This window comes from Lissotriton helveticus, chromosome 3_1 (assembly GCF_964261635.1).
Source record: "Lissotriton helveticus chromosome 3_1, aLisHel1.1, whole genome shotgun sequence".
Taxonomy (NCBI): Eukaryota; Metazoa; Chordata; class Amphibia; order Caudata; family Salamandridae; genus Lissotriton; species Lissotriton helveticus.
The window spans coordinates 2,092,752,320-2,092,776,570 of NC_136061.1; the positions used below are offsets into that span (position 1 = coordinate 2,092,752,320).

Below are 24,251 nucleotides of genomic sequence, written 5' to 3' on the forward strand. Positions count from 1 at the left end.
GGCCGATGCAATTAAGGGCGTGGCTTAAAAACATGCAAGCTAAAAATATGTGCTTAGCATAGTGTGCTGCTCGACTGGTATTTAGCTGCTTCTGTCATTATATCCAGATATATAATACAACAAGTAACATAAAACCTACGAAAACAAGTTAGGGCTATTGGCTTTGAAATGGTTGTTAGATTTGTAAGATAAATAAGCAACAACAACGGCATCGTTGTATAGAATATTGAAAACGCTTCATTTCTGAAATGATGAGACTGAAAGAACTATAACCAGTCTCTTTGAAGTTACCTCAAAAGCTGTGAAGGGTGGTGCTGCTGCAGAGTTAAGATTTTTTTCTCACACTGAGGGCCAAAATGTAAAACCCTTACGTACCCGTCTCAGCACCTGCTTCACCGGCAGGACCCGGCCCACTTAAAGCCCTGCCAGCAATATATGATTTATTTTGTGTGAGTAAAACGGAGTTTCCATCACACAGCATGTGCCAAAAAACGCTTTACTGTGATAGAGGCAATAATTGTACAAAGGGGTTTACCTTGATGCCTAAATACAAAAACGTCACATGTGAACCACAAAGATGGTAATCTTAAATAGAATAACTACTCTCACCACATCCATTAGCCCCTGACATAATAGCTGAGCTACTACCGTGTGTATACCTGAAGAAATGGTTGTTGCATTTATTATTTCTTTGAGATATTCTTAAGCTCAAGGACGAGGAGGCCTTTTTAAAAGCACATTCCGCATGGCCTGACACCACTGTACTTTTGTATCTGCCCATTTACTTCATCACACTAGGGCTGAAGCAACATACATGAAAGGGTGGTGGTGTGAGTGGAAGAAGCACGAAAGAAATTAAACAAGCTGCTATCTAATTACAGATTGATTGCCCTACTAGATACAGAGTGGTCTTCGCCCTTGTTTTATTGCAGCATAGAAATATTTATCTTCTAAACTATGGCTTTATTCTGAAATTATAAACGAATTTCTTTGAGAATGTTTTAGTCAACTACACTGTACTAGTACTGCAAATACTGGTAAGTGATGTTCTTCACCTCACACCAGGAATGAAGTGCAGTCTTAACTATAACTGGGGCACATCCATGGAAGAAATGTAAAAAGGGGGGGGGGCATCGACCCCAGATTGCTCGTTGGTATTCAGATTTTCAACAGGGGAGGGCGGTAATACAGCATCCTATTTGCTTGGCTCTAGGCAGATGGTTTACATGGGCACCGCTAATGGGCCTTGACCTTGTGAACGATTTGCTATCTTTATCAATTGGCTTGTGAGTGAACACAAGGGAAATGAAGATATCCACCATCAGAAATATGTTGGCTTTCCTGTTATCATTTTCAATTTGTTGTGATTTCTAGTGGGATTATTTACCGTTTACCAGTGTTTTTGAAAATTGATAAAAAAAACAATGTTTTTCAAGGTTTACTTTTTTTCTCATGAATGGTGTTTATTTCCTTCCCTCCTTCTTTCATTCCTATTTCTCAATTCTTCTTTTTTCCTGTGCGAATTCCCTTCTTTGTACCTTTTCCTTGGATTTGTTCTTGCAAGTAACATTTCATTATTTTGCCCACCTCCCTGCCTCTCTCATTTCCTAGCACTTACATCAATGCACTCCCTTTTCCAGCAGACTAGTACAATCCACCTATGTCCAGGATGAGCATGGATGGGGGGTATGTTTGCACCGCATTAAGATTTAGAACAGAACTGTGCCGTATATACCTCTGTGAGTCCACACAAGTCCCACAAATAAGTCTTTTCAGATGGCTTCTTCAGACCCAGTGTTTTCTGTCTGACATCAGGGGAGGGTGCCCCTTGCAAAACAACAGTGCGCTCCACAGTGTTCATAGCCAGTCACCTCCAGCTGCCCCTCAGTGCACAATGTGCTTAGCTCATGTTTTTTGTAAGTTTAGAATTGTGCAATTAAAATGTTAGATGTACCTTCATACCCCTCTCCCACCCCCCCACCCCAGCGCCTTGAGACCCTCATGGGTGAGAAGCGCACTTAAAATTCCCTGATTGATTGATGGATACTGCTTGTGAGGCATATCATTTCCTGACTTACAATAATTTACACGCTTACACACACCTTGTCCACGTCTGGCCATCCTTCATGGTGGTGGCTGGAGACGAATGGAATCGCATCCCTCCGCTTTCTTTGTGTGATCTCTCATGAGCAGCCTCTCATGAAGCTTTAAAGGCTTACCTTTTCTCACTAAAGTAACCTGGTCGCCTTTCGCTTCCGAGTCATGAACGCCGGGACACTTGTCGGAGATAACAGGTTAATGGTGAACAATCCAAACACACTTTCCTGCGGCTCTAGTCTTCACACAAATAACAAAGTTCAACTCAATCAAGATGTTCTACCTGATATACGAGGTTTGTATTGTTGGGTGCTTGGGGCTCGGTGACTGCGGGACATTGCCATACTGCCTTGTTCTTTGTCTTGAGATGCCAAGACAGAATGGGGCTAATCAGTACGTAATAGTGTCTCAACTGGGACTATTCCAGCCGTACCAGGTCAAAGGGGAGAAGTCTGGTGAGCACTTATGAATAATGTTAGCGATGGGGTCCGGTGACCGCAAACTCTCATGCTATACAAAGAAGCAGTCGAAGTAGTAAAGAAACTTTATTATGAACATGATGTTTACCTGTTTAATTCACACCATGGACTAAGTTTATTTTACACTGTTGGGCCACGCATATGGAGTTAAGGATAGATTTTTGTCAACCATGTGGGTTTATGTTTATTGGAAAGCAATGCTGCAACTATGCTCCAGCAGGCATGTTAGAGAATTCCCCAGTGCACTTAATCGTTGTGGTCTGTGGAGTTTTAAGTGTTGTCGTGCATTATCCTTCATAGGAGAAAGAAGGAGCACAGCTGTATTTGTTTCTATTAAACACAGTCTCTCTGGGTTGTACAGGTGATTTTGTGAAGTGGTCTTCTTTTGGCACCATCAGTTTCAAGCTTCATTTTGAAATGGAGGCAAAAAGAATGAAATTGAACTTGGTGATCCTGGGGATGTATGCCGGCCCAGAATGGATTCTAACAAATTTTTGCTGAGATTGTGTTGTGCGCACCATAAACTAGTACACACAGAGCAGTGGGTGCCTATTCCTGTTCTGAGCTGCACTGTCAGCAGCTCATGCCCCAACCCATACATTTATGCACTGTGATGCATCTCTTATGCGCTGTGCATATTTACAGAAGATGTTCATCACATGGTATTTGTTCTTTTGCATGAGGGGACACACTGCTCATAGGCATGCTGTTCAGACCATCCTAAAATATTGATGGGTACAACACTTTATGAAATTATATTCTTTTTAGAGGTGACTGTATGCACAGTGATCTTTGTTGTCACAATCTTGCTAACTAAGCTTTAAGAAAGCAAAGCTCCATCCCATTCTCCATGAAGGATTACATCCTTGTGGTACCTCTTGCCCTGGATTGAGACCCTGCTCATAGTTCATCCGCGAACCTGTTAGGCACTGCACAGCCATGTGCAGTAAACAGTGAGCTGAAAGCATACAAGGTGACGCATGCTCCCAAACAGGAGTGAAGGTACATCAAGGGTGTCGGTGGACCATGTCTAAAGGCTATATTACATGGCTTACCAAAGCCCTAGAGGGCCATCGTGGGAGCATTCATTACAGAAGACTGCATAGATGTGAAGGCTGCACTTGCACTGCTTTGCTCTCAAGCACAAAAGCAGTAAAAGAGAAGCAAAATCTAGAGTTTTCTGGTTTCTTCTGAAAAGCTAATATTTCCTTTGGTGGTGTTTTATCGATTATAATCAGTTTTATTTGAAAACCGAAATCCAAGTACTGTAATTTTCCAAGTCCATAGATAATTGGTGTTAAACTTGTTCCGCCCTTGAGTTCTTTAGATATAATTTGAGAATGAATGTGATCCAGACATCTGATATATATGGGGCAGTAATACTAATTGTTGTCTCGGACCCAACAACCCTTCTGATTTCTATTGGTCATGGGCTTATTTAACGTTTGGCTCGACAATTATGATGGACCATTTTCCTCTTGCATAAGTTACTATATTTATTTGTTGACTTACTTGTTAAGTAATAATTACTTTTATAAACGTTTCCAGCCCCTGTTTCTATGTTATAAATTATTAACCTGGGTAAAGTAAATGATTGTCAGCTCTAAGACTAAAAATATGTAATTAGGACTCTCCTTCAACCTGTTTATTTGTTTTTTATTTATAAATTTGATCACATTTGGAAAGGGAGGCAATTATGGTCAGCATTTCATCCCTCCATCTGGGCATTGACCTCATTAAGTTCATAATGTATACCAATGGCTTGTTGACTTAGGGGAAGTGTTTGCTTAGGCTTTTGGGTTAACCCTACATTGAATTTTAAACTGTGGTAAATTGACTTCTGCATAAATGACACCATTTGAAGGTATCGTTTAAAAATTATTGTGGAATGCGGTGGTTATTCTATGGCCTCTGTTCTCGAGATCCATCAAGCAGAGGTGGCTAAGCATTTTATTATTTAAACTGATTAAGGTGAAGTGATACTTTTATAAGGATTGCTGTTTTTTTTTTTTACACATAGCACAATTGAATCAGCAGGAAGATCAGAAGAGGACCGCCAAAGACAATGTTTGCTAGCAATTACGTGAATTGTTAAATATTTATATAACTTGAGCAATACGAGGTTATTATGCAGAGACTTTTTTTGCTGTAGCTTAGTCAATTGTTTTTCAAATACAAATGAAAAGTATACGATGCATTGGATTCTCATTCATGATTGCCTCTGCTTTTCATTGCAGGCGAGAACAATTGGAAAGTAATCAAGCTGTCTGGCTGGAACAGTCAGAGAAATACGAGGACAGCCATTTGGGCGGATTCCGCCGTATATTTCCCAGTGAAAAGTCAGACAAGTATGAGAAGTTTTTTAAACACAATGGTTCCTTGTTTCATGAGACTGCTGCATCTAAAGCAAGGGAGGAATGTGCTAGGTAAGCTATCCACCCTGAAATACACTTATTTGATGTAGAAATAGCATCTTGAAGGAGGTTGAATGTTAGGTGTTCTTTTGATTGATGTGAAGAATTATCTCAGAAAGTCTAATTGTGTAACAGATTTACCAATGACTAAGATTAAAGGGCTGAAGCCACAGAACTACCTTATGTGGCAATCAAATCAATACCTAAGATCCTGCTGATGTCCATAGTGCTTCATCTCGTGGTGAGCCCTGGTGCATCCACTCAACACATCCTCGCTTCCATCGGTAGATTTAGGCACCAGTAGCTGGATCACACTTTCCCTATGGTCGATCCTCGGTAGCTAACTTTGAATGACAATATATACTAAGATGAAGCTGTGGTGGTGGGGGGGCGTGGTTAGCGGCCGATGAGGAAGGTCGCAGCCTAACGAGGCTCCCGACCCTCCGCCCGAAGATCCGTCATAAATCCTTGCTGAGACCCGGGATCCCCGCGCAAATCGGGTAGATCCCGAGTGCTACACCCGAGCCTGCTCCGGTGTGAGTATCGAGCCTGCGGATCGACTGCAGCGGCAGCCGCGCGTTGTGGAGTGCCGGGGCCGCCGGCTCACAAGATGGCGGCTCCCAGATAGCCGAACGCCGAGTGATCCTGAGGATTCCTCCCCCGGCACCTGCCTGCACCGCGTGAGGTCGACGAGTCCCTGAACACGAACTGAGACCTCCTGGCGAGCCGCTGTCCCCCACCTGCGGCGAGGCCAGTGAGGAGCGCTACCAACGGAGCGACCTGGTGAGGCCCCGCCCCACCCGAAGAACCACAAATCCACGCCCCGGCTTTGGGGCCTACACTCCCGGCGGGGACTCCCGCGGTCCCGGGGCCCGTCCGGTCGCGTGGGGCGACACAGCAGAAGACACGGAGACAGGAGTGGACTGGCCCCTGGAATCCCGCCGGCCCGCCTGTTGTAAACGTGCGGGAGTAGCGGAGCTCCACCGCTGCGGGGCCTGCCCTGTTGACGCTGCAGCCCCATCCTCGTCGCTGTCCACTTTCTCGGGCGGTGCCGGTGGGGTCCGGACCACGGGCTGAGGCCAGTCGGCGCACCGCCAACTACGGCGCCCTGAGTGGCGGCGACCCTGCGGAGGACCTGCCCCATTGGTCGTCTGGGACCGAGTGCCCCCCTGCGTGATTAGAACGGCGACTGGAGCCCTGGCTACTACCTGTGTCTTGCCCCGGCTGTGAAGCGTGGTCTCCTACACAGGGTGCTGGGGGCACAACGACTACCATCGAGTACAACCAGAAGGCGGTTGGGCCGAGCTGCGCCTGAGGCGGTGGGCGAGGTGCTGACTGGCTCGGCGGCGAACAGCGACCTTCACGGAGAGGATCGGGGACCCACCTGGCCTACCGACCTGCACAGGAAGAGCGCCCTGGGGAGAGGCCAACTTGTGAGTGCACCTCAAATATCCACCACTACCAGGCTTTGAACGGGGAGCCCTGCTGATCTCCTTACAGCGGTCACGGGGTTGCGGTTGGGGCCCGGGAAGAGGACCTTTGCACCAGGGAAGACCCCGGGGCCGGACTACCGGAGGGGGGGGTGGAGTAGACCCCAGGCACACACCCAGAGGACAATCTATTACGGGAGGAGTCTGCCTCTGCTGTATATCCCTAGGACTCGGCTCGACGACACAAGTGTGACATGGGGAAGCCCAGAGGCCCCAAAGGTGATGGGAGTCCTCCCTCAGAAACACCCGAAGACGCCACGCAGCCTGCGACGGACCTGCAACAAATGCAGGACAGGATCCTGGAGGCTATAGCTGCTACGAAAGATACCTTGCACCACGACATTGCGCAGGTATCGGCTGGCCTAGGACTCCTACGGGCCGACCATGCGAAACTAACAGAGTCAAGGAAACGGAGGCCACCCTAAAGGACATTGTACCAGCACACAAGTCGATGGATGGGAAGCTCACGGAGGCGCTGGACCGGATCCATACCCTGGAAAGGAGAGCCGAAGACGCTGAAAATTGCAGTCGACGGAACAACGTGCGCCTCGTGGGCCTTCCCGGAAAAAATAGAGGGAACGGACATGGTGAGCTACCTACACGAGTGGCAGCAGTCGGAGGGTCTTTCCCCCTTCTTCACTCTGGAGAGGGCGCACCGAGTGCCATCGAGGCCTCCGAAACCGGGCCTCCCGCCTCGCCCAGTGGTCATAAAACTTCTACACTATAAGGACAGGGACTGGCTGTTGCAGCGAGCCAGAGAAGCCGGCCCTTTCCAGGTGGATAACAGTAAGGTAACGCTGTTCCCGGACTACACGTTCGAAACCCAAAAACAGAGCGCCTCCTTCCTTTCTATCAAAAGAGAGCTCCGCACGGAAGGCATACAATATTCGCTCTTGTTCCCGGCCAGACTCCGGGTAGTGGTGGACGAGAACACCCTGTTCTTCCCAACATCAGCTGAAGCTTGGACCTGGTGGGATACCTACAAAGCAGGCACGGACGGGGCTAGGTTCAGGGCTGAGGAGGAGCGCCAGGAACAATCTCTCAGGCGTCGAGACGGCACCGAGGGCGCGGACAGGGCTCCAAAAGACCGACGACCTTCCAAACAGCAGATGAACGTAGTGCGGCGCTACAGGCGGTGAAGGAAGTATCGGGGTCAGCACTGACCCACTCGGAGAGGGACTCGGGCTCGGAGGGCCAGGGTACGGGCTCGGACACTGAGTTATCGGAGCTGGGTGGAGCCGGGGGCCCGAAGGTCACACCGCAGACATCAGGTGAAATCATCGAGAGCTGAACCCTCGACAAGGTACCTGGTTGTGATGCAGGGGACTCATGCAGCTGTTGAGAACTCTGGAGCAGGCCGCTGTAAGACTGGAATGTTATAAGACATGAAGTGTATTGTGGGGCGGGGGTTAGGTGGCAGCACTTGAAGGCTTCAGAGGCTAGCGTGCGCACCCCGAGGCCCATAAGGCCGACGTAGCATTGACTACGGGTTAGAGGATCTGTGAGCACGTTGCTCAATTGTTTGGATGGGAGCTACTCTCTTGAAGTTAGGTCCTGTTCTGGGGGAGGGAGGGCCTGGAGGAGTTGGGGAGACTCTGGGAGCTGTTTGGGGAGGGGGATTGGGGGATGGACGGGGAAGGGAGGGGTCGGGCCGAGCCTGTAGTCCGGATGCAAACTGCTAGAAATCCACTTTACGTCCAATGGGACAATGGCTAATGTGGGCCCGTTGAAATGTGTGACCTGGAATGTACGGGGCTTAAATACAATGGCGAGGAGACACAAAATCCACTCGTACCTAATTCGCCGAGGAGTGCATATAGCATTCCTGCAGGAGACCCATTTAACCAAACAGGAGGGAATTGTGCTTCAGCGTAGATGGAGGGGCCACTTATTCTATACTACGTACTCTGCAATTGCTAGGGGAGTGTTAATTTGGGTGAGGGCGGGTATCCCCCTCCAGGTGACTAGGCACACTGAGGACCCAGATGGGAGATATGTGGCACTCGAGGGTCTACTTAGAGGCCAACACATTGTGCTCTGTAGCATATATGCGCCGAATGTAGATCAAGCAACTTATTTTACGAAACTCTCCGGGGTACTTGCCAGCTATCTCATGGGTCCTGTGCTAATGGGCGGGGACTTCAACTCCATAGCGGATGTTACACTAGATAGGTCACACCCACCACTACGCACTTCCCCAGTACACCAGTTGGCGAAGTGCAGATCTGAATGGCAGGGTACATGGGACCTAACCGACTGCTGGCGCGCACAGCACCCCGCTGAGCGGGATTACTCATTCTACTCTGGTCTACACGACCTGCATGTGCGCCTAGATTCCTTTCTGTGCTCCCCTGCGGTACTTACTGCGGTGGCCCGGACGGAATACTTAGCACGCACATTATCTGACCATAATCCGCTCCTCCTGACGCTAGATTGGATGACTGAACCTCCCAAAATCCCAACGTGGCGACTGCGGCCGGACACGTTGGATGACCCGCCCTTCCGCGCTGAGCTGGGGGATCGGATCACCCAGTATTTTGTGGAGAACGAGGGCACCACCTCATCCAGAGCAATAGAGTGGGATGCATTTAAAGTGGTGGTGAGGGGACACAGCATTGGGAAATATGCGGGAGTACGCAAGACACTGATAGAAGACCTGGAAAAGGCTGAGTGTACACTGCGAGAAGTGGAACTAGACCGACCTAATCACCCTGAATTACAGGAGAAAGTAAGTGGGGCGCGGGAGGCGGTAGCTGTGGAGGTGGAGCGCCTTGATAGCTTCGATTACAAGACATACTTGACGAAGACTCTTGCTGAAGGGGACAAGACTGGAACACTCCTGGCTTGGCTAGCAAACCCCAGCAGAAATAGCCCGCCGATTCTAGCCTTGCAGGGATATGGGGGCCACATCCACACCACACAATCCGCAATACTGGACTGTTTCAGATCATACTATGAGAGGTTGTATAGAACTGAGATGGGTGACCACACTGAAGCGCTGGAAGCCTTTCTGAGCGACCTGAAGCTCCCACACCTAGAGCAAGAACAAGCGGATACCTTGGGAGGCCCAATTGCCTTGACTGAAATAAGGGGAGCAGTGAAGCGAATGGCGCGCAATAAAACACCGGGGATGGATGGGTTGCCCATTGAGTTCTACGGGAAATATTTAGACCAACTGGCCCGAGGCTCCAGGTGATTTATAACGAGGCCAGGGAGGCGGGCCGACTCCCCCGATCGATGAGCGAAGCCATAATGATCCCTTTATTGAAACCGCGTAGGGAGAGCACGGACCCTGCATCCTACAGGCTGCTATCTATGCTAACAACTGACTACAAAATATTGAGCACGGTGCTGGCCACCAGGCTGTTGACCCATATGCAAGATCTGGTCCATAAAGACCAATCAGGTTTTATACCCACGAGGAATACCACACACAACATTCGCAGACTACTCCGGCTGGTGGATGCTCCGCCTCCGGAGGCGAGATCCCCCCCGGGTATTGGCTGTTGACATAGAAAAGGCCTTTGATAGCCTGGAATGGGTCTACCTATACAGAGTGATGCACAGATTTGGCCTCGGAGAGTGATACATACGGTGGACGAGGGTGCTCTACTCCTCAGCGAAGGCCAGAGTGAGGGTCGGTTCGTTAGTGTCGGACCAATACGAAGTGACTCGGGGAACCCGACAGGGGTGCGCTCTCTCCCCCCTGCTGTTTGCACTTGCGGTGGAACCTCTTGCAGCTATGGCTGGGAGAGGTGAATACTACAACGGGCTTGTCTTCAGGGGAGAACTCCATTACATCACCTTGTATGCGGATGACCTCCTCCTCTTTCTAGATAATGCGGAAGAGGCTGTGGAGGGTGCCGAGAAACTACTAGAGCGCTTTGGCGATATATCGGGACTGCGGGTAAACTGGACGAAAACCTGCCTCTTCCCACTTCGGAGGGGGGAGGAAAGCCCTTCACTCCGCCCGAACCTTCGATGGGAACCCCGCTGCCTGAGTTACCTAGAGGTGCACATATACCATGATCCAGCGGACCTCCTAGACGGTAACGTAGGTCGATGTATCCGTGCCCTGAGGGGTTGTATGTCCTTTTGGGCCACTCTGCCCCTTTCGACAGCGGGCCGAGTTGCGCTTCTGAAAATGATTGCCCTGCCGCGACTCTTGTACTTCTTCCGGACCCTTCCCGTGTGGATACCCGGCGCGACCTTCAAACACTTGAAATCAATGTTGGTATCCTTCTTATGGGGAACGGGCAGACGCAGGATTGCACTGGCGACGCTAACCCGCCCTAAAGATGAGGGGGGACTAGCTGTCCCGGATTTTGAGCTATACTACTTAGCAGCTCAGCTGCAATTCTTCACACAGGAAGTGGCAAGAGTGTATCGTGGGCCGGAACAGGAGAGGGAGAACGGCACCCCCCGCCACGTCCTGGCGTATATTACCCTACAACAAAAATTGCTACTACGGGGGCTATCCCAGGAGGAACAGACCCTTCGATTGTGCTGGAACCGCTCGCAGAAGCGAGTCGGACCTGGTCACCCATATGCTCCCGAAATCCCATTGGGCATGGTGACGGCACTCACGCATGGCGGGGACTGGTCGGGACTACATCTCTGGGAAGAGGCAGGGCTGCAGATGTTAGGCGACCTGTACGAGGACGGGGTGTTATCTCCTTACCAGGCCTTACAAGAGCGGTACGACCTTCCGAGGGGAGGCTACTTGCTGCATGCGGCGGTGGTGAGAGCCATACAGGCGCACTGGGGGGGGGGGGAGGGCTAATAGAGCCTGCAACAACACTAGCGTGTCAGTATACGATGATGGCGGCGGGAACATTTAAGGCCGTTACATGCCTCTACCGCAGAATGCTCTCGGAAACACTACTACCTCTTACACCACTTAAAAATAAATGGGAGGCGGACCTGCACTTAGACATCCCGGACACGACATGGTCACAGCTGGTGCGGAGAGCCAGAAAGAGCACCAGGAACGCACGCTTCCAACTAATACACCTCTATATCCTCCACAGAGCCTACCTCACCCCGAGTAAACTTACAGCGTACTTTCAAGTAGTAGACGCGGCTTGCCCTAGATGCAACCAAATAGGAGCTGACCTGGTACATATGTTGAGGGGGTGTCCCTGTTTGCAAGAGTATTGGAAGGACATTGAAGAGACCCTGAATGCAGTCACAGAAAGGGAGTTGCATTATGACAGCGCAGTCACTACTTTGCATTGGTTCCCTCACACGAAAAAGAACAAGTTATCGAGTAAATTTATAGACATGGGCTTACTCATAGCGAAGAGAGAGCTGACTAAAGGGTGGAAGTCAAGGGTGGGACCGACACATAGAAGATGGCTGAATGAATTCCTGAAATGGGCGACTGCGGAGAGCACAATACGTTACCAACTGGCCCGCCGCAGCTCAGATGATAAGGCGCAGGAAGCAGCAATGGCTTGGGAAATACTGGTGCAGGCACTCAGAGATAGCACAATCGATGAGGAAGGGGAGGAGGAGGCAGCAGACGGATCAGCCCCAACAGTGGAGGACAGGTCTGCGGCACTGCCACAGGGTACACACACGCAGTAAAACACAATAGCTCCGAAATCCCACAATATAGACATTTACAATTGCACCGAACACAGATGCAGGCACCGGGAGGGGGGGAAGGGAGGGGAGTTAAGTATTAGGGGGATACCGCAGTGGTACATGTACATCTTCACTAGAATAACAGTGCAATACAGTCCACCGAAAAGATAAAAGCAGAGGGCGGAGAACGCTAAACGTTGTCAGTGGGGAACAGAACGGTCCAGAGAGAGGCCTGTATTGAGAATTGACGCCGCCCTGCCCCCGGGATTTGGGCTGAATGGCTGTGTCCAACACATCTGGAAAGCAATCAATGAACAGCAACTCTGTATTATGTGATACTAAATGTGGCACTGTATATTGTACATAACCCTGCAATAAAAATTGTTTTACAAAAAAAAAGAAATGAAGCTGTGGTGGTACTGAGTTATGCATATGTAGTTATTCTGTCACCTTAATCTTTCAATTACATGATAATCCTTTATTTAAAAAAAATAATATATTGGAGTTTTACAGCAATTAACATAGAATCAATATAATAACAAAAAGAAAAAAAAAATCCGCTTTTGTCCGGTGTTACTGACAATATAGTGTGAAAATCGTCTACGTCATTCCAAATAGTGTATATACAACCCATGGTTTTACAAACATTTCAAAGTGCACTCACCACAGATTGAATTTAAGAAGTATGTCCTGACAATGGACAGAGCCTGACCATCGACCTGCATTATCACATAATCCACAATTGTATACCCTGGCAAGTTGTATTTAATCTAATATGTCTAACCAAAGTCACCGCAAGCCAACTGTGAATGGTGTCCAGATGCGCGAGCGCGTTGAAAGAAGTTCCCAGGAGCATGACAGTTGATCCCTGCAATATGTTATGTCTTTCACCCAGGCATTTACAGTTCTGGGTGATGTTGCTCTCCAGTGTATGACCACACATCTTTTTGCAAGGAGTAACATTAGGGCAGTGAGCTTTTTAGCAGACGTCGGGGTGTTATTTATTTTATTTATAAAGTTTTATACAGCACGAACAAGCTCCCGAAGTATATCAGAGCGCTTTACAATTGGAGGGAAGTAAAGGTAATAAATGCAGTATCAGCATCAAATAAGAATACCAAACAGAACAATTACAAACAAAAGGGGTCAGTAGATAATAAGACAGAACTGGTACATATCGAACTAGGAAGGGAGCAAATGATAAGTTAAAGAAGAATAGCACCAACGCCGGCCTTAAAGGTGTAAGTCCAATCCCTTTGAGCAGAGGATGCAAACCCATTTAAGGTAAGAACTTGTTCATCAGGAATCTTTTAGCTTTCAATTTGAAAGCAACCTTGGAAGAGATTCTGCGTACTTCCGGTGGGAGAGAGTTCCAGATCGTCTGGGCAGAGCCTCAGAAAGCTCAGTGACACGTTCTCTTTTTGCGAAAGATCTGTGGTTTAAGGAGGAAAGAGTTAGCACTTCTAGAAGGTCTACTTCCTCCGGACAATACTAGCTTTTGCGCTAGATAACGGGGGGTTTTAAAATGTTCGTTCGTGGGGCAACCTATTTAGAGATTTTAGCACTGGGGATATGTGCGCATTTCTTTTGGTAGCAGTAACCAATCTGGCAGCAGCGTTCAACGATGCCCTTAGTGGGGCCAAGGTATATTTGGGGAGGCCACAGAGCGTAGCACTGCCATAGTCTAGCCTCGGCAAAACAAGCGCTTGGACCACCAGCTTGAAGTCAGCTTGTGGAAGGAATGGTTTGAGATTCCAGAGTATCCTCATCAGGTGATGAACTCCCTTGCACACATTGCTAATACGATTCTTCATGTTCAGATGCTTCTCCAGGGTGATTCCGAGAGATTTGGCTGAGTCAATAATGAAGGGGGAGCAGTTGAAGGCAGTGAGGTGGTTCATCCAGAGGTCTAACTTGGGGATGTGATTTGGAGGAGGAATGAGAAGGAAGTCCATTTGAAGGTGTTGAGCAGGAGGTGGTTCTCGGTTAACCAGTTTTGAGTATTCGTTAAAGTAGTGTTGAGTGAAATGAGGTAATCCGGGGAGTAGATTTTCAGATAGAGTTGCCTATCATCCGCATATATATGGAAGAGAATGTTTGTGGAATTTAGTGCATTAGCTAATAGTTCCAAGAACAAGTTGAAGAGAATGGGAGATAGGGTGGACCCTTGGGGACCCCCATGGATACTAGAGAGGGCTTGGAGAGAAAGTGGTTTGCCTTGACTCTTTGGGATCTGTGGTGGCGGAAGGACGAGAACCATTGCAACACCCGCCCAGAAAGGCCCATCCTGTTCTTCAAAATGAATAGGAGGTCGTCGTGATTGACCGTGTCAAATGCAGAGGAAAGGTACAGGATGCAAGATTCATCATGGTCATGCATTTTTAAAATGTCATCCATAATGTGAGTGAGAGCCAATTCAGTGCTGTGCCCACTCCGAAAGCCAGATTGATGTTGGTCCAGGAGTTGGAAATTCTCGATGTGAGCACAGAGTTGTGAGTGGACGCATTTTTCTAGGAGTTTGGTTAGAGTGGGGATGTTAGACATAGGGCAGAAGTTGTTAAGGTCAACACTATCTGCGTTAGTTTTTTTTTTAGTATAGGTGATACCTGAGCTGCTTTTAGGCAATCCGGGATCGTGCCTTGTGCCAGTAACGCGTTGACAATCTTTCTCCAGATGGGGATGATGACATCCTTGATTTCTTTGAAAATAGAAGGTGGCTACGGGTCGCTGAAGTGATTATATGGGTTGATACTCTGGAGAATCTTACTAATATCTCTCTCACTGAGAGGAGTGATGGTGCCCCATGAGGCATTGTTTTTGGTGCTCAGGCTGATTGGTTTGAGCTTCTCTAAGAGGGCCAAAGGTGGCGCAGACCCATAAGGTGGCAGTAGAGCCTTCTTAGAAACAAGTTCAATATTGATTGAGTCTTGATTTCTCAGTAAAGAAAGCAGCCAGTTCGTCGCATGAAGGTGGGTCCAGAGTCAGAGTGGTTTGGAGCTTCCACCGATTGCTGTTTAAGCAGTTCAAAAAGTTTCTTGGGGCTATTAGAGGCTTGATTAAGTTGGGATCTGAAGTAGTCGGCCTTAGCGCTCTTGATTTGTTTGTTATAGGAACTCCTAACCACTCTAAGGATTTTTAGCTGATCCGAGGATACCTTGGATCTCCAATATCGTTCAATTGCCCTAAAGTTGCGGCATTCCGAGTTTACATTGTCGTTGAACCACGGTTTGGATATTTTTGTTGAGGCATTTTTTTGTTGGAGTGGTGCAATGGAATCCATGATGCTAGAAATAGTGGAGTTTTAGAAGTCAGTGAGTACATGAAACTCAAACATGTCATCTTGGGAGGAGAGGGCATCTTTACAGTGGGTTGCTAGTTCATCTGTATTGATAGATCTGAGGTCCCTTTTCCAAATCTTTGATTTGGTAGGTTGAGCCTTCCTCAGAGACACTTCTCTTTTAATATAGAAGAAGATGCTGTAATGGTTGGACCAATCGCAAGGGGTATCCAGAGTGTTGGTGTGTCCTTTGGTGATGATGAGATCTAGAATTTCTCCTTTATTATGGTTTGGCAGGTCACAATGTTAAATCAACTCGTGATCACTTAGGAATGATTTAAGACATGTTACAGCATGGTCATTGGGTTAGACCAGTGAAGGTTGAAATCACAGAGGAAGATTTGGGATGTTATGGAATCGACATTGCCAGAGATGATTTCCATTAATTGTTTGATGAAGGGGAGGTTGTCCTCCGCGGGGGGGATAGAATGTGTGAAGTTTGCACAGCAGAAGGTTGTTACTTGAGATGTTAAGACAAAGGTATTCGCAGGAGGATGGCGTAGAGGACTCCGAGTGGGAAACCAAGAGAGTGCTTCGATGTATACAAGCTAGGTCACCGCCCAGCTTCATAGCTCTGTCTAGACGAATTATGTTGTGGGTAAGAGGCACCAGAAGGTCTAGGATAGGAGTGGAAGAGGGATTGAGCTAAGTTTCAGTGAGGATGATGATGTCTAATTCATTGTGTTGGATGAGGTAGAAGATATCAGAAGCGTGTTTACTGGCTGACCTGCAGTTGAGTAGTAAGCATTTAAGACATACCAGTGTATGAGGGGAAGGAGTCTGGGTGATGTTCACTCTCAAGAGGTTGTGATTATTAATGAGTCTAAGATTGTGCGGGGTTCTCTGTTCGGGTTAGAATGAATGGCTTGAATTTGCCCCGGAGGTATCTTGTTGGTGTCTGGAGTAGGCGAGTAAGAGTTGAGCATGTCATCAATATCATTAGACGCAAGATAGGCCTTCAGTCTTCTGGGGTGGGAGGGCGCGTTAGGTAGGGTTATGGTAATATTATGTAATATTAAGGTTATGTATGTATCCCAGCAGTGCCACCAGGGGAGTTTGTGCCAGGGTTAGCTCAGTTATTTACTCAATGTGTATGAGTACCTCCGCCCAGTATGTGGCTACGGGGTGGCACTCCCAGGCCACATGTAGGAACGTAGCCCATGGGGACATACATCTCCAGCAACACGTGTCAGGGCGTAATCCCATACACTGTAGTTGTGTCGGGGTGCGATACATGTGGTGCAAATATTTAAAATGGATCAGCCTTAGGCGGTAATTGGGAGAGAGTTGCTCTAATTTACTACAACAGAAGACCCATTGTTAATCTGTGATTTCTTCTCTGATGTCTACTACCCAGGCTGTGCGTGCCTGGGGAACTATAAGCGGGGATTCTCTTTGTGTATTGGAATACAGTCTAGTTATCAGTTACGTGCATTGTACACTGTGATTATATGTTCCAGTGCCGGCAGCTGTGCTGGGGCTTTGGGGAATGTGTTGTATCTTGACCTACATGCTGCTCTTATCTGGTAATACAGTAGGCTATCCAATGCAGAGGGTAGTGGTGAGCTATACATTTGTTGGAATGTGAGGAATTCCCCTTCTGGGTACAAATCACAACCGGCCACAAGTTCATTTGTCTATGCTCTAGCCTTAGCGGTGTTTTCCAGCAGCTAAGTTGTCGGTGTGTTGTTTGCTAATGGCATTGATGCTGCATATAATACACTTAGTTTCACACTTTTGTAGAGCCCCTTCCAGGCCCAACATAAGGTTTCAGTGGTATTGATTTCAAGTCTAGGGCGTTTGTATGTTTGGTAAAAGGCTCTGTTTAGAGGTAGGGGTGCCACCCTGTCTATCTCAATGGCCACGTGAAGTTAAAAGCGTGTCGGAGGTTGCCAAAAATTTAAGAATTGGGCCGGGCACTGTTTGCGTATAATTCAAAGTCCCAAACTCCCCCAGCGCCAACGGTGAAGTGAGTACATCCCAGGATATCCGGGTTTTTTTTCCTGCCAATACTAGTGAAGTCATACTGGAATGAAGGCGTTTGAAAAAATTGTATGGTTAGTGGTATGGGAATATTCACGAAGAGATACAGCAGTTTGGGAAGAATAATCATTTTAGTGAGGGCAATGCGTCTCTCAAGGGCAGTGTTTTCCATCTTTGAATCCTATCTTCTATCCAGCCTGGCTATAGTTGGCTGACCAAATTTCTTGCACATCGCTGCTGATCCAAATGCCCAGGTATCTCATCGGGCGATCTGCCTATTCTATTGGATATTCCGAGTCAAAGGCAAATGTGCCAGTCGTTAGTGGGATTATAGTGGATGTAGCCCAATTTATTTGAATCCCGGATAGAGCTCTGTAGAGCACAAGTTCTCTGGTGATGGGTGCAAAATTCTCCGCCGGGTCCTTTACATATAATGTGATGTCATTTGTGTACATCGAGACTATCAGCCCTCTAGTCCAGAATCCTATACCTCGGTTTGCGTGGTGTTGCCTTAATATGGCAGCTAGTTGCTCTGTAGCAATAGCAAATAATAAGGATGATACTGGGAATCCCAAGCGGGTTCCCCGTGTTATTTTTATGGGATCTGATATTAGGCCATTTACCTTAACTCTGGCAGTGGGCAATGTGTAGAGCAGTTTGATTTGCTGAATGAAACTGGGGCTCAGACCCACCCGAGTTAGAGGTATGAACAGGAATTTCCACTCTAAGGAGTCAAAGGCTTTTGTTGCATCTAATAGTGCATCGACTGCTGGTACATGTGGGGCAAGATAATGGAGGAGGGTGACGATTGGGCGCAGAATATGTGAGGTTGAGCGGCCAGGGAGAAATCCGTATTAATCCTGTCGCACAATTAGCGGGAGTAGTGGTTGTAGTTTGTTGGTTAGTAGTTTGGTAAATATTTTTGCTCCAAATTTATTTGGGAGAGTGGGTGGTATGAATCACATTTTGTGGGGTCTTTGTCTCGATTGAGAAGAGTTATTATGATCGCTTCCTGCATAGATTGCGTCAGTATTCCGTTTTATAGCGTCTCTTTGAATATTTCCAGCAAACGTGGCGCCAGCAACTCTACTTATTCTTTATAAAACTTGGAAGTGATGCCATCGGCCCCAGGGGCCTTGTCTGCTGGGAGGCTCTGAATCACTTGTCTAATGTCCTCTTCCGAGAACGGAACGTCTAGATATTCGCGATTTGTCCTACTTAGATAAGAATTCTAGAGTTTCCAGGTATCCTAACGGTTGAGAATTGTCCGGATCTGTTTGTGTAGTGTATAATTGTGAGTAGAAGTTTTTCATGGTATTTAGCACTTCTGTTATCGATCGGGACGGTGGTGCATCAGTATTGCTAAGCTCAGTAATGTACGCTGAGCCTCTGGGAGATTTTAGGAGATTCGCCACTGTTTTCCCGGGCTATCCCCCTCCCCACACCTACAAACTTGTGCATATTTATGCAAGAATTTGACCTCTCTCGCTGCCTCTTTTTGATATTCTGTCAACTTTACCCGTATTGACGCAAGTACTGTGTGCTCGGGGATCTGGAAGTATTGACATTCCAGGTTGTGAATTTTGCACTCAAGTTTCTTTAGACGTCTCTGAATATCTTTGAGGACTCCCGATTGTAATGCCTATTTTTTTTTGGTCATCATATTGCCAGTTCTCATGTTGAGCCTCTTCCTATCTCTCTATACTGATTATAATGACCATCAGAGAGAGGAAGGAGTGCTTAATTATGGAGAGTGCCGTTTCTGATACCAGTCCACATTTCTCTGTACCGCCCTTGGAAATAAACTCCGAGAACTTCAGAGCCGCCAGCACATTGGCTTAATCATTGGACCCACTTGTTTTTTCTTTCCATTCCATCAATAAAATCTCTCTACTCCTTGGGTCACAGGCCATATCTGATTCACTTGTTACTATAATACTTTTTAAAAGTTCAGCAAAGGATGGGGGGTCCTCAGACTTCCACTTCTTGCAAGTAGAATCACGTAAAAAGTAAGCTTAGAAGCAACATCTTTCCCCACCTCTCCCTCTTGCGATAGCTCAAAGAACACCAAACAAGTGCTTACCTTGATTTGTTTACCTCGGATCTCTCCCAGGAAGTTACAGACCTCTGACCAGTATTTCGTAATTTTTTGGCATTCCAGAAACATGTGCCTATCGTCGGCTCCTTCTATCTTGCATCTTGGGCAGCAGTATTTATTACCTATAACCTTTGTTAACTTCAACGGAGACCAATAGACTCTCTGGGCAGTAAAAAAGGGGTTACGCTTAAATGAGGCTGGTTTCACAACTGCTCGTAGCATATCAAATGGTTTTGCCCATATCATACTAGCTTCCTCCTCCTTAAGCTCTTTACTCCATAATTTTCTCACATCAGCCTCTGGCGTATCTTCTGCATCTACAAAGGCCCAATACCAGTAGAAGATTTCCTTCTCCCAGTGCTCTGCTCTTGTTATCTGGTCTAACTTAGGATCTTCCTCCTCCTGTGCCCAATCTTGTGTTGCCCACCAAGAGCCCAATTGATAATATTTGAACCTTGTTAGCTTTCCCTTTGTCAGGTTACTAAGTGTCTCCCAGCTCACTAGACTGCCCTCTATCATAAGGTCTGCCCAATAGTAAAATACCCCCATCTTTTAACGGTTGACTCAATTGATCATTCAAACATGTTGGGGTACCCGGTGATTCCCAAATTGGTGCCCTCATCAAGTAATAAGGAATTTTCATTTGTTTCCGGACATACAGCCATGTTCTTAATGCCGTACTCAAAATCTTCAATCTGACCTTTTTGAAAAATTTTGGGTCACCATATTTAAATAAGAAATGCCGCTGGCCCTGACCCACCTCTCCAAGCATTGCTGTAAACAATACACCCAAAATTGACCTATCTGGCTTGTTTGCTAACATACAAAGTTTTTGAAATGGAATGCGTAACAATACATAAGCAGATTTGGTAACGCCAACCCCCCAGCTTCCTCCTTAATTTCTTCCAACCTATCCTTGACCCTTTAGATGCCCAGATAAAACTACCAATTTTACCCTGTAGTTTAGCTATATCTTCTTTATTAAAAGACAAAGGGATTACATTAAAAAGGAAAGTCATTTTTGGGAGTATACCCATCTTTATAAGGTTTACCCTACCATAGATGTTTAAAGGCAGGTTCGTCCACCTCAACAATGTAGATGAAATCTCCTGGCTTACTTTCTTCCAGTTTTCTCTTGGGATATCTTCCAGTTTCTGAGTAATTATTACCCCCAAGTATCGCATTCGTGTTTTAGCTTCCTGAATACCTGTTTCCTGATTACACTGCATAATCTCGGTGTTATCTATGTTAACTAACTTTATACCCAGAGATTAAGCCAAACCCCTCAGCTTTTCCCATCAGATTAGGTATTGCATCTTTAGGATTAGTTGTATATAAAATCAAATTGTCTGCGTAAAGTCCCAATTTCACATTAAACCCATTAAAGGAAAAGGGTTAAATCGAAGTATCTGCCCTAATGGAAATAGCCAAGGGCTCTATATATAAATGAAACAGAAGTGGAGACAGTGGGCATCCCTGTCTTGTGCCTCTTGTTATGTTGAACCAGTTTGATAGCTCCCCATTAGTCAATACCTTAGCTCTAGGGCTCTGGTATAGGTTTTTCACCGCCCTCACCAAATTCTCTGGGAAATTAAACCCGTTAAGAACTTCCCACATATATTTTCAGTTAACTTGAACGAATGCTTTAGCAGCATCTACTACTACTACTGTCAAGGGTATCTTTCGTGCTTCAGCAATATTGATAGCTCCTATCACCTGAAACATGAGCTCGTTTAATTGCCTACCTGGAATAAAGCCCATTTGATCAGAATGCTTAACCTCTTTTATCTCCTTAGCCATGCGTGCTGCTAAAATACGTGAGTAGATCTTATCATCAACATTTAAGAGGGATATCGGTCTATAAGAATCTACTTTCTGTGAATCTTTATTAGGTTTAAGTATTAAGGTGATAGTGGCTTCTGACCATGAGGTAGGGAAATTCTCTCCCAGGTTATGTAATCTATTACACAATGATGCGAATATAGGTACTACAATATCTAGCAGAGATATATATACCTCCACTGGTATACCATCTGGCCCTGCAGCTTTCCCTCTGGCCATTCTTCTACACTGTATCCTCACCTCCTCTTCTGTTATCTCTTTTCTAAAGAGTTTTTTCTGTTCTGCAGCTAGCTGTGGAAGGTTTTCCTGCATTAACCACTTATTGATACTCTCTGGGTCTGAACATACAGTTTCTTGATAAAGCTCACTCATAAACCCTCTAGCTTCCCTCAATATGTCCACATTCGCACAGAGCTCCTCCCCAGATTCTCTGCTTTTTAAACTTGTTATTATGTTTCTAGCTCTGTCTGCTTTACTTTTCCAGGCCAACAGAGAGCTACATTTTTCACCATAAGCAAAATGTTGAAGCTTGCTTACCATCCATTTCTCGAGTAATTTTTTATCCAGTTGGGCCTGAAATTTGTTTGGCCTGTAGCTCCTCTAGATCCTTTACCAGGGTAGGCATATTACTTGTACCTTCCCAGGAGGCTTTCTGTAGATCTTTCTCTTTTATCTTAATCTCCCTTATTCTACTATCTTCATCCTGTTTTGCTATCTTTCCTTTCCCCCCATTATTGACCTTAGAATTCCTCTTAAATATGCTTTGAAAACATCCCAGGCCACATGCTCATTTGTAGAACTAATAGTCACCCGGAAATAGTCTTCAGTTTTCTCCTTCAAATCTCTTATCGCGTTTTCATCTAATAATATTCTATCTAACGTCCATCTCCTTTGCCCCTCACTTTGATGGATGTTCAAAGACATTACCACTGCCGAATGGTCAGATAGGATTGCAGGGGTATGCGATACTGCTTCTATATCTGCGTATAAGGCTTGGTCTACAAGGAAGTAATCTATGTGGGAGTGATTCCTAAATTTTGTACTATAATATGTAAATTCTCTTGTCTCTCCATTCTTACTGCGCCAAATATCTACCAAATTAAATTTTTATCATGTTTTTCAATTTGGCAAATGCTTTTGGGGGAGCAACATATTTTACCCTTGACGTTTATCTAATTCCTTATTTAAGACCAAGTTAAAATCACCTCCTAAAATTATAGGAGCTTCTGTTTCTAGTAGGCAGGCTTCAAGCTTTACTAAGGGTCCCTGGTTATCCTCATTAGGTCCATAGTACACTGCACATATCAAGGGCTTGTGCTGTACCAATGTAATGCTATGCAGGCCCCAAGTATCACTACTTTGAACCCCTCCCATGTCGTACCTACCAAATCTACCGTACCTTCATTGTGTGCAAAGTATTCTTCTATCTTATTCCGTATCTCTTCTTTGAACACTGTGTCGAGTAATGCATTTGGCCGAAGACACCTGTTATGGCCTGATGTGTAGTCCATTGGATGCCCTTTCACATCAAAATCGCCTCTCCACGGGAGTAATTAGAGTGATTAGATGTGAATACCTCACCCCATCTGCTTGAATTTAATCTAGATCTCGATGAATCTTTTAAGTGTGTTTCTTGCAGCAGACAAATGTCTGCCCCATGTTTGGCAAGGAAAGAGTACACTAAATGTGACTTCCTATTATCATTTAGCCCATGTACATTACAAGTAAAGCCTTTTAGCGTGGACATTCTGTCTCGTTAGTGTAGTTTACAATACATGCACAGAGTCGCGCAGCACAATGTGTGATATCCTACCTGTGGTGCAGTGCATGTCTGGTATGATGACCTTTCTGCATATGAGATGATCTCCGCAGTTTATTCCAGGGTCAATGAGCGATGTGTAGAATGACGGCAGCATTAGCAAGACATTTAGCTGTATTAAGCAACAACAAATAACAACCCCTACCCTCCCTCCACCCACACCAAACCCACATTTAGGTTGTGTTATCATCCCCTGTATCGACCCAAATCTTGTAGATATCCTAGGCAACCTAGAGCAGTTGGGAATTATACCCGGGGGAACGTGGGGTCACTGGCTAACTCTCCTGCTACATACTGCAGTGTGGCCGAGCCCTATTGCAGCACAGCCTTACTTAATGTAGTAAACCATTTAACACAGTTTAGACAATAAACAAGCATCTCCTTACCCCCATCTCTTGTCTGTGTCTTTGTAATTTAACTGACTAAGAGTCGCAAGAGTCTCCCTTGCAGCCCAGTGATGGCCCGTAGTGTTGTGAACAACCAATAGTAACCCCTAAAACGTATCTGTTTATACACATCAAGCCCAAAGTGCTCATGGGGTGCTTCAGTCATTGTCACTCAGGCGTTCGTCTGGTGAGATCTCTCCTGATTGCTTCTGCGGTTTTCGCGCCTTGCCTGCTTGTTTCACAAACTTCAACCCAGCTTTTGCGTCAGTAAATATGGCGGGTTTGCCAGTGATGCGCATCTTCAATTTAGCCGGGTAGATCAGGGCATATTTGGTTCCAGCCTCTTGGAGTAGCTTCTTGGCAGGGATGAACTCTGCGAGCAGCTTGAACCTGCTAGGTGAAATCCAGATATGGGGATATATTGCTGCCTCGGTATTGCACATTATCTCGCTCCCTGTCATTTCTTAGAATTGTATCTCGATCCCAGTAATTTAGCCCACGTGCAAGGATTGGGCGTGATTGTGCCTGTAGGCAGCCTGGTGCCGCGAGAGCGATGCGCTCGCTCAATGAGGAACATGTGTGAGAGGTTATCTTCGAACAGCTCCTTCAGCATAGAATCCACAAATTTCTCCATGTTTTGAATGTCTGTGGACGCAGGAATGTCAGTAATGTGCATGTTATTTCTACTGGACCTAGCTCCCAGGTCTTCATTCTTGG

At 46.4% G+C, this 24,251-nt stretch overlaps 1 protein-coding gene across 1 annotated transcript in view; it reads left to right on the plus strand.

The window, feature by feature from the left end:
* The window catches only part of TTLL13 (tubulin tyrosine ligase like 13), a 609,087-nt gene that overhangs the window by 170,086 nt on the left and 414,750 nt on the right, over positions 1 to 24,251 (plus strand). The window contains 1 exon segment of the mRNA XM_078683250.1: positions 4,814 to 5,002. Coding sequence (XP_078539376.1) covers positions 4,814 to 5,002 — 189 coding nt within the window.